Source organism: Rhinatrema bivittatum, chromosome 13 (assembly GCF_901001135.1).
Source record: "Rhinatrema bivittatum chromosome 13, aRhiBiv1.1, whole genome shotgun sequence".
In the NCBI taxonomy this organism is placed as follows: domain Eukaryota; kingdom Metazoa; phylum Chordata; class Amphibia; order Gymnophiona; family Rhinatrematidae; genus Rhinatrema; species Rhinatrema bivittatum.
In genome coordinates, this window is record NC_042627.1 from 6059015 (window position 1) to 6076313 (window position 17299).

The 17299-nt window shown below is 47.0% G+C and overlaps 1 protein-coding gene across 1 annotated transcript in view; it reads left to right on the plus strand.

The window, feature by feature from the left end:
• Window positions 1-15531, plus strand: part of GRK2 (G protein-coupled receptor kinase 2) — a 115796-nt gene extending 100265 nt beyond the window's left edge. Inside the window, exons 21-22 of the mRNA XM_029575926.1 lie at window positions 15147-15222; window positions 15385-15531. Coding sequence (XP_029431786.1) covers window positions 15147-15221 — 75 coding nt within the window. The 3' untranslated portion in view covers window position 15222; window positions 15385-15531. The remainder of the gene's footprint in view (window positions 1-15146; window positions 15223-15384) is intronic.
• The last annotated feature ends 1768 nt before the right edge of the window (window positions 15532-17299 follow it).

The following is a 17299-nucleotide window of genomic DNA, read 5'->3' on the forward strand; positions in this document are numbered from 1 at the left end:
ATTCCCTCAGTTGTTGCTGGAATTGTCATAAAGCCAAATGCTCTTGGGAGACCAGATACTGTTGGTTATGTTGGTCCCACTTATGTTGCCATACGATCTGGTAAAGATTCAAGCTCAACTGCTTATAGTCATGGTCTGGATTTTGAGCGTCTACTACAGCTTCCTGAATTTGATAGCATTACAAAGACTGAAAATGTTGTTAGACCAATTGTTGTTTCCATTGTGGATGGAGGTCCAGATGAAAATCCAAGGTACCAAAAGGTCTAGTTTTTGGGTATTTGCCAGGTTCTTATGGCCTGGATTGGCCACTGTTGGAAACAGGATGCTGGGCTTGATGGACCCTTGGTCTGACCCAGTATGGCATTTTCTTATGTTCTTATGTTCTTATTGATGTATCAGTTCATCACTTTTTGAAACATAACTTAGACACTCTATCTGTTGCAACAAATGCACCAGGTCGCAGTGCATTTAACAGGGTGGAGCAATGAATGGCACAGCTATCAAAGGAGCTGGCTGGTGTAATATAGCCACATGATCACTTTGGAACTCATCTGGATTCCCAAGGTCACACAATTGACAACGACTTGGAGAAATTAAATTTTGGGCATGCAGGTATAGTGCTTGCAGAAATATGGTCAAAATTAATTTTTGATGGATACCCAACTGTGTCAGAGTATATTCAACCTGACATGTCAGAACTAAAATGCAATGGTTTAATAGGCAAATCTTCTGATTGGTTTGCCAAACATGTCCGTACAAACCAGTATTTTTTGCAAATTGTGAAGTGTACAGATAATTGCTGCTCAAGATTCAGAAGTGATCTGCTGAAAGTTGTTCAGGTAGATTTTTGCATCCACCTATTCCAGCCATTCAGACTACCCAGGGCCTGCAAGCACAGACTATTGGTGAAGATGAGCCAAACTTTCCGAATTTGTCACTCATTTGCTTAAGGATAAAATTGTTCTTCCAGTAGAGTTCAAGAAATACTCCACAACTTCTATATGATGCTTTTTGTCCTTCCATCCATGATTCACTTGGAAGACGAATATGCAAGACCTGTGGCTTATATTCTGCCTCTGTTGTAATGGCAAAGAAACATCAATCTGTGCACAAAGCAGCCTCAGTGAAAGCCTTTACTGAGAAAGATGAGACCCGTCAGAATTGCTGCAAAACTTCACAGGGAGCTTATGGCAATAATTGCATGTCAAGAAAATGAAGATGTAGAATGGTTAAATGAAGAAAACGTTGACACAACTGGCTTGGAAGTACTAAGTACTGCAAGTGCAGAAAAGACAGCTCTGCCTGTTGTTTCACTCTCACAGCACTTAAATTGCCCATGGGAAGAGAACTGATTTATGATTTCATATGAATTGCTAGTTTGACACAGAGTTTGTGATATAACTTAAATGTGATACATAAATAAAAAGTCATTACTATCGTGTTTCTCTGATAATAAGACAGGTCTTATATTCTTTTTTAGCTCCGAAAAAATGGTTAGGGCTTATTTTCAGGGAAACATGGTACTATCATATGGCCGACCGGGCCGATTTTATTTCGGCCGCCCCAACCCTTCAAATTTGATTAATTACAACGGGGTTGTAAAAGAAAAAAACCCAAACGCACCCCAACCCTTCACATTTACTTCATTGACCCCCCCCCCCCCCCCAAACTTGCCAAAATTCCCTGGTGGTCCAGTGGGGGTCCCGGGAGTGATCTCCTGCTCTTGGACCATCTGCTTCCAGTAATCAAAATGGCGCCGATGGCCCTTTGCCCTTTCCATGTGACAGGCTATCGGCACCATTGGCCGGCCTCTATCACATTGTAGGAGGAACAGGGATCCAGCCAGTACTCCATCTACTTCATCATTCCCAAAAAGGACGGCTCCTTCTGGCCCATCCTGGACCTCAAGAGAGTCAACCGGGCCCTCCGGATGGAGACCCTGAGGGCGGTCATAATGGCGGTTCGCTCAGGCGAATATCTTGCATCTCTCAATCTTATAGAGACTTACTTTCACATTCCAATCCGCCACGACCATCAGAGGTATTTCCGCTTCAGCATCCTGGGTCAACACTTCCAGTTTCGGGCACTTCTGTTCGGTCTTGCCACTGTGCTGCGCACCTTTACCAAGATCATGATGGTGGTGGTGGCCTCCCTCTGCAGGGACGGAGTCCTAGTCCACCCTTACCTGGATGACTGGATTATCGTGCCAAATCAGAGAACCTCTGCACAATAGCGGTCAACAGAGTCGTGATGTTCCTCACCTCCCTCGGGTGGATAGTCAACTTCTCCAAGAGCAGCCTTCAGCCCTCCCCGGTCCTGGAATTCCTGAGAGCACGCTTCGACACCCGTGTGGGCAAGGTGTTACTGCCAGAGACCCAGGCGCTCAAGCTCACAGATCAGGTACGTTATCTCTTGTCCCTCTCCGTTCCCATGGCCTGGGACTACCTTGGCCGGCCTCTGGCACTATGGCTTCAACTATCGACTTGGTTCCTTGGGCCTTTGCACATATGCGTCTGTTACAGAAAGCTTTGCTGTCCTGCTGGAAGCTGATCTCGGAGGACTTTTGGGCTCCACTACCGCTCTCACTCTACCATAGCCAGCATGCAGTGGTGGCTCTCGCTCGCCCACCTTCTGAAGGGGGGATGCCCCTGAAGACTCCCCAGTGGATCACTGTAACAACGGACGCCAGTCTCTCCGGCTGGGGAGCGGTGTGTCAGAATCAGTCTACCCAGGGATTATGGTCCCCAGTACAATCCCAGTGGCATATAAATCATCTGAAGGCCCGAGCAGTCAGTCTGGCACTCAAGGCCTTTCTTCCTCTGATACGTCGCAAAGCGGTATGAGTCCTATCCGACAATGCCACCACAGTTGCTTACATCAATCGCCAGGGAGGCACCAGGAGTTGTCTGGTGACATTGGAAGCCAGCAAGCTTCTCTCCTGGGCGGAGCATCATCTGGATCGGCTGGCGGCTTCCCACATTGCGGGGAAGGACAATGTTCAAGCCGACTTTCTCAGTCGCCAGCATCTAGACCCCGGAGAATGCGAGTAGTGCGAAGATGCGATGCGCCTGATCGTGCCAAGTGGGGGGCTCCCCACTTGGATCTCATGGCCACACTGGGAAATGCAAAGGCTCCCAGATTCTTCAGTCACTCAGAAGGCTTGGATGCCTTAGTCCTCCCCTGGCCGCATGATGTTCTTCTCTACATGTTCCCATCCTAGCCTCTAGTGGGAAAGGTTCGCAGACGGATAGAACTTCACAAGGGCCCAGTCATCCTGGTGGCTCCGGAGTGGCCGCGGAGGCCATGGTTCGCGGACCTCGTAAACCGTGCAACGGAGGGTCCGCTGCGCCTCTGTCACCTCTTCAACCTTCTGCGCCAAGGCCCCCTATTTTTCGATCAGGCGGATCGCTTCTGTCTAGCGGCCTGGCTTTTGAGTGGCGGCGACTGAGGAAGAAGGGTTATAAGGAGGAAGTTATTTCCACATTGTTACGGGCACGTAAGACTTCTACCTCTCTCGCTTATGTCCGGGTCTGGAGGGTGTTTGAGAATGTGTCCTGAGTCCAGTGTCCCGGCATGCGGGGCCTCTGTGTCTCAAATTCTCTCCTTCCTTCAGAGTGGCCTCTCGAAAGGTTTGTCCTTTAGCTCATCCAATTACATATCTATATTCGTCAATCATGAATCTTTTGACCATGGAAACTTTTCTTATCCATATACTCCATTTATAGCCAAAAGGAGATTAATAAGTGTGTGGATGCCTTATCTCATGTATTTACCACATGAATCTCACAGTCTGATTCTGAATCGCATAATTTGACTATGCTATAGGTTAACCATGTGATGGTTAACCTATAGCATATGCTATAGGTTAACCATGACTATGCTATAGGTTAACCATGACTATGCTATAGGTTAACCATGTGATGCCTAGGTACATGTTTAAATGATCACACTGTTCTTTTTGCCCCTTCAAAATTCTGCTGCCTAAAAGCGGCTTCCTCACCCTGCCTCATTGGCTCGTGAGCGGCGGCGGCACCCCCTAATGGTCGGGGGTGCCTAGCTCACCTAATGCTCTGCCAGCCCTGGGTACAGGTCATACTGAGTGACTGCAGGTGGCACATTGCAGAAGTACTTCTGCTACAGTAAAAGCTTTTCTTCTCTGACTCCATCTGCTGGTAGGGCAGAAAACCCCATGCATCTGGACTGATCTATGGGACTCCAGGAACAAAAATTAGGTAAGAACCAATTTTCCTTTTATGATGGAGATATAATATACGTTGTGTTAGATCAGTGAAACAAATTCCTACTTTAATGCATTTCAATCTGTAATTTTAAGACAACAGACTGTGAAAAATGCACAAGGGTGTAAAGACTTTTCAAGGCATTGTAAAGAAAGAGAGATCACTTGGCAATTAATGCCAGGGGTGGAGAAGGGAGGTGTGGACCTCTTGCATGTTCTGCCTGGGGTTTTTTGTTTTGGAGCCATGCCAAATATTTTTTTTAACTATGTATCTCCCAAAATGATCCTGGTGTGATAGTTCTGCAAAACTTGAGTTTTCCCAGATACTTGACTTTGGGTGAGTGAATTGCCCCATCTTAGACTTTCCTCACACGTGGGTTAGGGGGTTAGCAGAGTGGGAGAGAACCCCCTCAGCCTTTTTTTGTGCTGTGTGATAATGCGAGATAGCACTATGAGGATGCAACGGCACCTATTGCACTGGGACAGGGCCACCAACAAGCTAAACAGACAGAGGCAAGAGAAGAGACTCTGGCACCTCTACGGAGATTTCTAGTCACATAGCAGGAAATGCCGGTTGATGTCTCACTTCCGCTTAGCTTTTCTTTCCTCCCTACTGTCGCGTCCCATCTCCACGGCTTCTCTTCCCTCCCTTGGGGGTTGCCACCTCCTTGGTAAGAGGCTCATTACATTTCCTGGTGCACTCACTTCCTTCCTCCCTCCCCCCTTTACTTTTTCATCACCCTGCTAGTTTGCTTTAATTCCTCTTTGGCTGGGTCCGTGCCAGAGCTGTTGAGGGCAGGAAGCACAGCTGCCTCCTGCAGGCTCTTTGTTAAATTTACGTGCTGTGAACCAGTGGTTGGAAGGTGACGCTAGCACAAGAGAAAGCAGCCTATGACCACTGTCCGTACGGGCGACGCCAATGCCAGAGAGGGCAGGTGTGGTTCTGCATGGTACCAATGGCTGCGAAACGGAGAACCCGGGAGCCGAAGCCCTGGAGTGAGATCTCTGACCCATGAGATTTCTGGGCTTGCACACGGGGCCAGAATGTGTGCAGAAAGTACCCCCAAGTAGTGAAAATACTCTTTTATCCCAACCAGGACAAAAACAACAAACATCTTCCCCAACTCCTAAGCTTTCCCCCTTCCTTCCCCCTGCCCATCCTTTCCTCCCCAATACTTTGATTGCGTTCCAAGTGCTGTATCCCATCTTCTCGAAACTAGTGTAGGCCCTGGAAATCTTCTAAAAATTGGTAATAGAATGGATAGCCATACAAATACGGGGCTTTAATCCAGCACCCTGTATGCATGAAGGAGGCTTAATCAACATCTGCCTTGCCTCTTGTGCTAGAAGAAAACCCTCGGCTGAAAAAAAAGGAACCGAACAGACCTGTAAAGCCGTTCCAGTTCCAAAAAATGCCGTTCCTGAATAGCTATGAGAAGGTTTATAAGGAAGACTTTTGAGCCATTTCAAGTCTCAATACATTTGGGCAGGCCAGATGGCTTAGTTTAGTTTATTGAATTTGATAAATTGCTTTTCTTACATAAATAAAAGTGATGTAGTCAAAGAGCATTGTTTTAAACTCCATTTTTTTACTATGTTGCTACCATTTTTGGGGTTTCAGTCTCTAAACCGTATTGTCTTCCCCACTTTGCCAGACCCCCACGGGAACTATTGCCCTGGCATCCCAGTTCAATCTTTCCAAATTTGAGTCTGTGCTAACTGGGAGAGAGAGGCCAGATAATAAACCAAACATCCAATAAAGTCCTTCCCTTCTCTGCAATATTTTACAGACCCATTCTCGATTTTGCTTGTTTTTCCAACCCAGTGTTACATTAGCTGGCTCATGGGATGGCCCTGTGAGCCAGCACACTCTCACCTAAGGCTCCTGACCGGATGTCTTTTAAACTCAAGACTCTGCATATGCCGTACACCAGCAAATCCCAAGTAACGCACACGCCAATGACACCGTGCATCCACTGGCACATCAGTAGGTACAGAGTCCGTGGCAGACTCTGCCGATCACCATGTTTGGGATTGGGAAGGAATTTTCTTCCTTGCCACAGATGCACACAATGCATGTCGTCTTCCACTGCATGACCGCGTAGAGAGAGTTGTTACACAATCAGAAAAAGTTGAGCTTGATGGACCTCGTCTTCCTTCAACCCTACTCAACCAACAGCGTAAAAAGAAGGCAGCGGCTCGGAAGCGGGTGCTGAGCTCCCTTAAAGCACAAGAAGCTGTTGAGGCCAGTGTATGTATGCAGCTCAGGCCCTGCATTTCCTGACTGCTACTGCCACTGCTGGTGTCGTGCAACAGCCCCCAACAGCTTCTCCTACCTCAAGATCTGGCAGGTGAATGCTTGAGTGGAGACTCAGGAGGTGCCACTATATCTTGCTCCACCTCTGCTACTAACAATCCTGGAGACTTTACAAGCGTTGCTCACATAAAAATGCCCATATACGCCCGTATGCGTGCTGCGCGCGAGCGATGCGGATTTTAAGAAACCGCGAAGCGTGCGTGTACACACCCCATGCGCGTGCCAAGAATAAGGGGGGGCGGGGCCAAGACTTGCGCGCACAAGTCCGTATTTTTAAAAGGCTGACCATGGCGCACGTCTACTTGTTATGAGCATAATTTTACTGCTGGTCCTGATGAGGAGCAGGTCTGGAGACGGTTCGGGGTCCAGTGGGAGCCTTGCAGGACGAAGAACCGGAGAGGTCTTGGAACACCTTGATCATGAACTGGGCAAACTGGTGGACTACATGGAAGCCTGGTTTTTCCCTGGCGCAAGCTTATTTTAAAATCCACCTGTGTACTTGCTTAAAAACTGCTGAAGCCCTAGCAGAAATTCACACGAGCCACCTCTTATCACGTGCACACGCACACACGCGCGCGGGAGAGGTATTTTAAATGGTCCAAGTGTGCTTGCATGATTTAAAATTACAGCATATCTCCGTTGGCGCGACAATACGCACACTTATGGGCACGCGCGCGTTCCTTTTAAAATCACCCTGAATGTAATTATCCGGTCAGGTTCATGTTGGGTTTTTGAGTGCTGATTGTGCTGAAGACTTCAGGGGCAGGACTGCCCAAGGCATGCAGTGGAGGGGAACAGCCGACGGAGGCTCAGGGGTGGGGAATTCTAGGAAAGGCGGAGGAGGAGGGCGCGTGCTCGTTAATCATTTTCTGGTCTTGCAGGTAACCAGAACTCAATCATGTTGTTTTTTTGTTTTTTAAATCTTTTCTCGTATTTCTTCTCCGTTCCAAAAATAGAGTCTTCCTGCTCGTAGAAAATACACGTTTTGCTGCAGGTAAGCGTGCACTGCTGCTTTCCTACCCAGGTCCTGGAAGAGGCTAGACCTGCACTGCACTTGTTTTGAACATTCAGATGCTAGAAAGAGGCAAACATCTGGCATTAGGTTAGTGGGTGCCAACCTCTGTGCAGCAATCCCTGTTCTGCCTCTGGCAGGCCAGTAACATTAGCTATTCCCTGTACGTACCCGGATCTGTCCAGACTCCTGGGGTTTTGCCTCCCCTCCAGCAGATGGAGACAGACGTTTTGTGAGAAGAAGCTTGCCTGTGTGTGTTTGTGAGAGTGTGTACCTGTTTCCTTGCATCTGTGTGAGAGATGGTGCCTGCCTGCCTGCTTTTGTGTGTGTGTGTGTGTGTGTGTGTGTGTGTAAGAGAGGGTGCCTGCCTGCCTGAGTACGTGAGAGGGATCCTACCTGTGTGTGTGTGTGAGAGAGCCTGTGTCTGTGAAGAGTGGAGTAAGTTTGTGCAACCTCCCCTAACAACTTATTCATGACAAGCTCAGGGTGACTGGAAATCAAAAGTTCACAGGTAAGAATAGCGGTGGATTTTTCTATCCTTACTTGTTTAAATTATTGGGTGTTTTTAATGTCTGTTTTTTATTATTTTATTACTGTTTGGAAAAGTTTTACATTTTTATATGAGTTCTTAATTATTGAATGTTATATTTGTCAGTTATTTGAAAATATTATTTTTATTAGTATGGTTTTACTATTATGATTTATATTTCTTGATTTTATTGTTCAGAGTAGTTAAATCACAGGCAGACTGTGATACATTACAGGAGGACCTTGCAAGACTGGAAGATTGGGCATCCAAATGGCAGATGAAATTTAATGTGGACAAGTGCAAGGTGATGCACATAGGGAAAAATAACCCTTGCTGTAGTTACACAATGTTAGGTTCCATATTAGGAGCTACCACCCAGGAAAGAGATCTAGGCATCATAGTGGATAATACTTTAAAATCGTCGGCTCAGTGTGCTGCAGCAGTCAAAAAAGCAAACAGAATGTTAGGAATTATTAGGAAGGGAATGGTGAATAAAATGGAAAATGTCATAATGCCTCTATATCACTCCATGGTGAGACCGCACCTTGAATACTGTGTACAATTCTGGTCGCCGCATCTCAAAAAAGATATAATTGTGATGGAGAAGGTACAGAGAAGGGCAACCAAAATGATAAAGGGGAATGGAACAGCTCCCCTATGAGGAAAGACTAAAGAGGTTAGGACTTTTCAGCTTGGAGAAGAGACGACTGAGGGGGGGATATGATAGAGGTCTTTAAGATCATGAGAGGTCTTGAACGAGTAGATGTGACTCTGTTATTTACACTTTCGGATAGTAGAAGGACTAGGGGGCACTCCATGAAGTTAGCATGGGGCACATTTTAAGACTAATCGGAGAAAATTCTTTTTCACTCAATGCACAATAAAGCTCTGGAATTTGTTGCCAGAGAAGGTAGTTAGTGTAGCTGGGTTCAAAAAAGGTTTGGATAAGTTCTTGGAGGAGAAGTCCATTAATGGCTATTAATCAATTATACTTAGAGAATAGCCACTGCTATTAATTGCATCAGTAGCATGGGTTCTTCTTAGTGTTTGGGTAATTGCCAGGTTCTTGTGGCCTGGTTTTTGGCCTCTGTTGGAAGCAGGATGCTGGGCTTGATGGACCCTTGGTCTGTCCCAGCATGGCAATTTCTTATGTTCTTATGAGGATTGTGACATTGCATAGAGTCTGGTTTGTGGTTTTCAGTTCAGGTTTTGTCTGTGCATTTCTGTTTATACTTTATGGTTTCTTTATTCTGTATTTCAGGAGGGGGTATGTCCGCGTCCTGCATGTGTGACCTACGTGAGGCACTCTACTAGTGGGTATGCAGGGATCTATAGCAACCTAGCTTGTTGTTTTTCCTAATAGCAGGCGTATTGGTGTTTTATGGCCGGGTGTAGCATTGTCATAATTAGGGGAGTTACTGTGGCAGTTAGTACTGGTTTGTTATGGGAGGTTTACTATTGTATTTCAGTTTACTAGTTTTCTGAGGGCCAAACCTTACAATAGGCCTAATACCATATGGGCTCCAAGAGCCTGTTTTTGCAGGGGTTTCTGGTTGGCACCGTACCAGTACATGTGCTTCTGTACAACAAAATGGTGTTAGTTACAGGGCCAGCAAGCGCCATTTTTTACATTCCAGCAGGTAGGGCAGGAACACTTGGGCATCGCTCCTGCCCCATTTAGGTGTTTGGCACTCATAGATGGGGCAAGATAGGTTCAGGGGAGCGGGTCAACTGTGAAAATTTGACTTACAGGAGGGCTTTATTGGGCAGGGAAAGGGGGCCCAGGACAGTGCGTGAGACTGACAGTTTCTACTATGTGTTGGTTATTGGGGAAAAACAACACAATTTAAGTGTTAAAAAAAAAAAAAAAAAGAATTGGGAGGCAGCACAGTAATCTTTTTTGCACAGAGCTGCAAATACCTATTTGCACAGAGCTGCAAATACCGATTTCAGGGTCCAGCTTATGTTCCCTGGAGGGAACATAAGCTGGACCCTGAAATCGAATGCAGGTCTTTCACGCTGCAGCACGGAGCGCTTGCCCACTGAGCCAGCCCAGGCTGGGGATTTAAATAATTCTCAGCAGCCGGACAACAAAAGGCAGATTGCAGAGTCTGAAGACATTCAATCCAACCTTCTGAAACCTCTGAGAAGGGAGATGGAATGAGGGAGATCCCTTAATTCTCTATTGGCAGATGGAGAAAATAAGATTGAGGGGGGGGAGATGATAGAGCTCTACAAGATCACAAATGGGGAAAGAACAAACCACAAGCTAGCAGTTCTTTACGCCGTCCAAAAGGATCAGGAGCAGGGGCTATCCAATGGAACTGTATGCTGGCAGTTTCAAGACGAAAGACAGGAAAGTCAGCGGGGAGTTAAACTGTGGAATCAGCCGCTCCAAAATGTAATCCCAGTGAGCAGCCACAGTAATGACCAAGAGGGGTCTGGATGCATTCCCGGAAGACTAGGATAGAAAACGGGTATTAGAGATTGGGTGGAGGCCAAGTGGCTTCACATTTTAATACATCTACAGGGAGCACTTAGATGAAGTCTGGTTTTCATCTGGTGACTCTGGGGCCACTGTCGGAGACGGAGCATATGCTGGTCTAATCCGGTTAAGCTATTCATATGCTCTTATGGTGTGTGCCAGAGTCTGAGAGATACAGAAAAAATGGTGACTTTTTTTTTAACCCACAAATGGAGAAATTACTTATCTGATAATTTTGTTTTCCTCGGTGTAGACAGATGGACTCAGGACCAGTGGGTTATGCTCCCCGGCCAGCACATGGAGACGGAGCAAGCTGACGTCACAGTATATATAGCCCTGCAGTGACCCCAGCCTGCCAGTATTCTCTTCAAAAGCAACTGTGGACAGACTAGCAAAAAACGTGATTAAACACATGATTAAAAACAGGCAACCAGAACTGTACTCAACTAACAAGAAGCACAGAACTCGCGTAAGATGCTAGGGACTGGATGAATATTTATCAGTAATCCCTTGGGACCCAGAGCCCCACAGGAGGGCTATTGGCACAGTCATGCAGTAGCCAAGGGCAGGAAGCTGAGTCCATTTGTCTACACTAAGGAAAACGAAATTATCAGGTTAAGTAATTTCGCCATTTCCTAGCATATAGACAGATGGACTCGGGACCAGTGGGATGTGCCAAAGCTACTCCCGGACAGGGCGGGAGGCTGCCTGCGGTCCAGTCAACACCGCATGTGCAAAGCTGCATCCTCCCGGGCCTGCACATCCAGATGATAAAACCTGGAAAAGGTGTGGAGGACCAAGTCGCAGCTTGGCAGATATCGATGGGAGACAACAGACTAACCTCCACCCATGACACTGCCTGAGCCCTAGTGGAATGAGCCCTAACCTGAGTAGGCAATGGCTTTCCAGCATCCACATTCGCAGCCATGACCACCTCCTTAATCCAGCGAGCGATGGTAGCCCGCGGAGCCCTAGTGGAATGAGCCCTAACCTGAGTAGGCAATGGCTTTCCAGCATCCACTTACACGGCCGTGACTGCCTCCTTAATCCAGCGAGCGATGGTAGCCCACGAAGCCGAAGAGCCCTGCTTTTCCCCCGCCATGGAGAACAAACAAATCTTTCAAAAAGGTTCAGAAACCTCCAGATACTGCACAAGATGCTTAATATCCAAGGAGTGCAAAAGGCGATACCCCTCTGCATCCAGAGATGGCAAAAGGAGATGGACTGATTCAAATGAAAGTCTGGGACTACCTTGGGCAAGAAGGATGAAACGATACACAGCTGTAACGCCCCCGGAGTCACCCGAAGGAACGGCTCCTGACGAGACAAAGCCTGCAGCTCAGAAATCCGATGCGCAGAACATAAAGCCACCAGGAACACAGTCTTCAAAGTCAACAACCATAAGGTCGGAATGTAGGGCCCGCCAAAAAGTCCAGGACCAAATTAAGATTCCACAATGAAACTGGTAACCTCGAGGGAGGCCTAAGGTGCTTCACTCCCTTCAAACAACGGGCCACATCAGGATGAGAGGACAAGGAAACACCATTCACCAGGCCTCTGAAACAGGCAAGAGCCGCAACCTGAACCTTCAAGTCATTAAGGGCAAAGCCTTTATTCAATCCATCCTGGAAAAAATCCAGAAAAAGAGGGATCTTAACTGAAACACAGAAACTGGGCACACAACTGGATGCACAGCGAGACACACATGCCGGACCGACAAACCAGTAGAGGGCAGCCTCTTAAAGCACTCGAAAAGCCTTTGCGGCGTACCACACTGCGCGCAGCGAAAAGCCTTGGACCAGGGCTGCTTAACCCGCCAGGCTGCCCACGTCCTTCGACCTCCCACAGAGTAGGACGAACGTCGGAACAGCGTGCGGAGGTCTGAGACTGGGCAGCAGAATGAAGACCTACACAGTAAATCCTCCTCGTAAGTCTCCGTATAAATCTTCTTCCTTTTGTTTTTTTAACTTACCGGAGCTCAGCCTTACCTGGCTGAGCACAGAGACGGTCTCCGGCTGCGTGCGGAGAGGGCAGTTGCCGTCACCGCCACGCTCAGCTTCTTGCACTCGCTGCCTTTCAGCTGCTCAAGCAGCTAAGTCCACGCTGGCAAAACCAGCTATCGGACCAAGGCACACCTCTGAGGGACCACGGAAATCCCTCAGGAATTCTCATCTGGGGGAGGGACCTTTAGGTATCGCAGCAGGAGAGCGCGGCATTCTTTTCCTTAATTTAGATCAAAATTTCTCCTTCCAAAATACTCGAAGCAATCCCCCATAGGGAGATGCACGTCCACCATCTGCTGGAGACGGAGAATACTGCCAGGCTGGTGTCACTGCAGGGTTATATATACTTTGACATCAGCTTGCTCTGTCTCCATCTGCTGGCAGGGGAGCATAAACCCACTGGTCCTGAGTCCATCTGTCTACACGCTAGGAATTAAGGATCTTTTCCCTCCTGAAGGGGAAACTTAGGGAAGTCAGCTGCTGGTCTCAGGTTATCAAAGACAGACAGAAACTCCAGCTGCTTTTCTAAGGGAAATGTGAACTATACATCCAGCAGGTAGAGCAGGAGCACCCGGGCATCGCTCCTACCCCATTTAGGTGTTTTGCACACACAGAGACAGAGCTTAAGAAAACGTTAATTGGGGACAAGGTCAGTACTTATTCTATCAAAGGCCCCAACGTAATAAGGAGCTCTAATGTGCGTACACATTAGCCCTGGGTTGGGCGCAGACTTTGCTCCCAATTTAAGGAGTTTTGTGTGCACAGGGGCATCAAAGATGGCTGCAGAGTGTCCGGCTGCATTAGGGTTTTGCTCTTGAAGTGTTTCCGTTCGATTTCCTCATGCTGTGTAAATGCAAGGGGAAAGTGAGGAGCTTTCCTCTCTGGTATCCTATGACTGATATAGGAGAACCAAACCTTGATTACTTCTTTCATGGTCCCGACCTCCAGGGAATGTTCTGCTACTGGGCCTCGTGAGAAAAAAAAAAGCTCACGTGGAACCAGCGCTTTCCTTCAGCCCGGATGCGGGAGACCTTGCAGTGCCCTCCGCTGTTGTCAGGTGTGCAGCAGTTCCAGAGCGACCTCAGTTGCTCCGGCTGCATCTCCTTCTCCTAAGGACCCACAGATGAGCTAAGACCAGCAGTTACGACCTTGGATGCTATCTGGACAGTACTCGCTAAGCTTGAGAGGAATTTCAGAGGGGACGTCGCTGGCGAGGCTCCTATGACTGAACCCCCAGTCTTCTGCCCAGGCAAGAGCTGCGGAAGAGCTTACTAAAGGGCTGACGCAATAGAGTGCGCTTAGCCGAGCGCACAGGTTAACCAGAGGTTGGGTGCGCTTTTTTTGACGCGTTAGACTAACACCCAATGCAATATGGGGCTAAGCATGTCCAAAACACGCATCCAAACAAATGCGTAGCAAATGGTGCTTATCACGTGCAAATGCCATGCAGATGAGGCTATTAGCTATTACCCCCCCCCTCCCCCAATACAAAACAATTACTATGCGCCCCACACGCACTTTTTAAAAAGGCAAATTTAACACCAGCCCTGGAACTGGTGTAAACTCTTGCCACACATCGAGGGCCAAACTAAAAAAAAAACTTGCTTTCCTGTGGTTTCTTCTACTTAGTATCGCCGCGATACTAAGATCTGCTCCTTACGATGACTACAAATTATTAAAAAATGAAAGGCTTGGTGGAAAAAAAAATGTTTGTGGGGTCCATAATCTCCACGCACAATATCCATGGTCCTGGCTGCGTATATCGTGCCAGTAAATTATCCGTGGCAGTTTTAAAACGGACGCTCGCGTTGAGCATCTGTTTTCCTAACCCGCGCGCAGCCACGTCTCCTGGGCACTCGATGCTTTTGGGCCCTAGCGTGCCCTTTTTCGTGCAGCAACGCATTAGAATATCGCATTGTGCACCGAGGAGAGGCTGAAACAAAACGGGCGCCCAGTTTGGAGACACGTTTTTATGTGCATGATACTGCATCGGCGCCTAGGAAAGGAAGTGAATTAGAACAGGTAACGGGGAAATGCGGTAATCCACTGAAGTTGAAGGAGCTGGAAAAGAATTCTAGACGCCTCCATCTGAAATTTGCTCCTTTCCTCACAGTGGCTATGGAGGCAAGAATTGTTACCCTCAAGAGTTCCCTTTCTGAAGTGCTACAGATTTGAACAGAAGCAATGCCACCCCTGGAAAAAAAATAAGTGTATTTTTACCATCTACTAACCAGGTGGAGGGGCGAGAGCTTCAGCCCCTGGGTGTTACAGCAGCGTTGGAGCAATCAGCAGATATGCAGTTGGCTTAGAGCTCTTCTTTTGGCAGCTTTTGTCTTTAATCAGGACAGGGAAATGATTTTTAGTTTATTTTTTTCAGTTAAAGACTTTGTTTTTGGGTGAACAAATATGGGTATAGCCAGATTTATGGAAAAAAAAAAGCAAAACAAACATAAACATTATCTGGCAATGCGTGCAGAAGCTTTTGGAGCCAAGTTATTTGTTTGATTTTCTTGTAAATGTCTTGTGACTTATGATAGATAATGTGCTTCATGTTTTCTCTCAGGTGTCTCTAGTATTAGTTCTGCAGGTCTGGGAGCTGGTGGTGAAGGAGAGGAGCTCGCCTGCATTCTGGCTTTAAGGTAATTCAGTGTGGTTATATCATTTACTTCCTCCTTCCCTTGAGGGATTTCTATTACTCCCTCCTTTGGATTGAAGTTCTGTAATGAATGTATTGTTTTTGGTTAGCTCTTATATATATTTCCTTAGAAAATTTTGTATTCTGTTTTCATTTTTTTCTGCAGCAAGTGGCCTCGTGATTATTTTGTATATTTGGAAATTGAAATAATAAAAAGAAAAAAAAAGAGCACAGTACAGGCTAACGGGTATGCATAAATTAGCACTCCTCCTCCATGCAAATCCTGCGTTAATTAAATCATGAGCCATTGCTCCCACCCCTGCCCTGACGCAGAGAGGTAGGTAAGCTTTGCTAATGTTTTCTGAACTCTTGAAATGCAAGGCCTGTTCAGATGTGGTGTAACGTTTCTGTGGCTAGTGTTAGTCTGTGAGGAGTTTGTGCAGAAACTGTGTTCATCATGATTTTTGCATGTAGAGCATGATTTGTGTGCAAAACAATGCTTTGTGCATAATTTCTTTTTCTGTGTGTACACTGAAATCTTGTTTTAGGTACAGAAGACAGTATTTTCTGCGTGCTGAACATATCTTCTGTGCACATTTTCAGCTAAGCTACTTTTTTTTTTTTTTTTTAACGTGCATTAGCATAACGCTAGCTTTACTGCATTGAGAGTTCTTCTCGTGAGGTAAAGAAAATATGTGCTAAAAGTTAGCTCCCATTTTCTACTGTTCAATTACATCAGGCTCAGAGAAGGGAACTTCCGGCCTAGCAGATACAGATAAGATTGTGTAACCAGTTTGAAGAGGTTCAGCTGCCTCTGACTAGCTGGAGATAATGACCTGCTAGGCTTAAAGCATAACAATTTAAGCAGCCTACAACGGGACACAAAACAAGCTATTGCTACTGAATTTCTCTATTAAAAAAAATGCCAGAGACCTCAGCAACTTAAAGGGGCCGATGCAATAAGACGCACTCAGATTAGCTCAGCTTTTTACTCCACTTTTAGTTTGCATTTATCAGTGGTAAATTTATCCTAGTATTTAACAAGGGTTTTAACGCCTAAAAAATATGTGCTAGAACAGGCGTAAAAACCTGCATTAAAATTAGCGTGGGGGCATTCATATCCCATGTAAAAGAAGGCATTCGCTATTCCCGAGCAACGCAGGGAGCACGTTTTCTTAATGTTGGAAATGTAATTCCTGGGACAGAGCAGAAGTAAAACTTAAAGGAAAATTTGGTTCTTACCTGCTATTGACATTCCTGTCATTCCACAGATCAGTCCAGACAAGTGGGTTATGCATCCCCACCAGCAGATGGAGACAGAGAGCAAAACCTTCAGACATTGCTACATAACTGAGAGCGCCGCCTGCAGTCCCTCAGCATTGAACTGTAACCAAGCCAAAGAATTAGAAGCTACAAAACCCAGCGGAGCCCAGCCCGCAAGTCGAAGCTGCTACACATGGCAGTCCGTACCCCCAGAGCGGACACTTAAAAAAAAATCTTCTTCAGTTGGACCTCAAGCTTACGATCCTGAAGGTCCTTGAGAGCTGTCGCGCCTGTCCCCGGGATGGTGGTCTTTTTGGTGACTGCCGACACAGCTGCCTCAACTTTGGGGACTCGCAGGAGATCCAAGGTCTCTTCCAGTAAAGGATAGAGCTTGTCCATGGCTTTACTGACTTTCAATCCCAAGTCTGGAGTGTCCCACTCCTGAAACAACAAATCGGTGACACAGATGGAAGGGAAAGGACCGGGTTGGACCACAAAGGCCCACCATAACTGGATCAGTGGTCCCCAGAGTCTCAATGCCTAATTCCTCTAGAACCGCCAGTGTAAGGGGGCCCAGCTCGTCCCTTCTAAAGAGACGAACCACTTTGGGATCATCACCTTCAACGACATGAGGGACCATGGCCCTGATCCTCCCCGTGGTCTGGCCCCTGCGGTGGCTTGTCGTTCGGCTCAGAATCCTCGGAGGAGGAGCCATTCCACTCAGGGGCCAACGCAGACTGAAGGGGCGCTTTGCCCTCAGAGCCTCAGCGCTAACCGAGGGTCGAGACCGTTTGGGGGCCCGGGCCCCTGCCAATCCC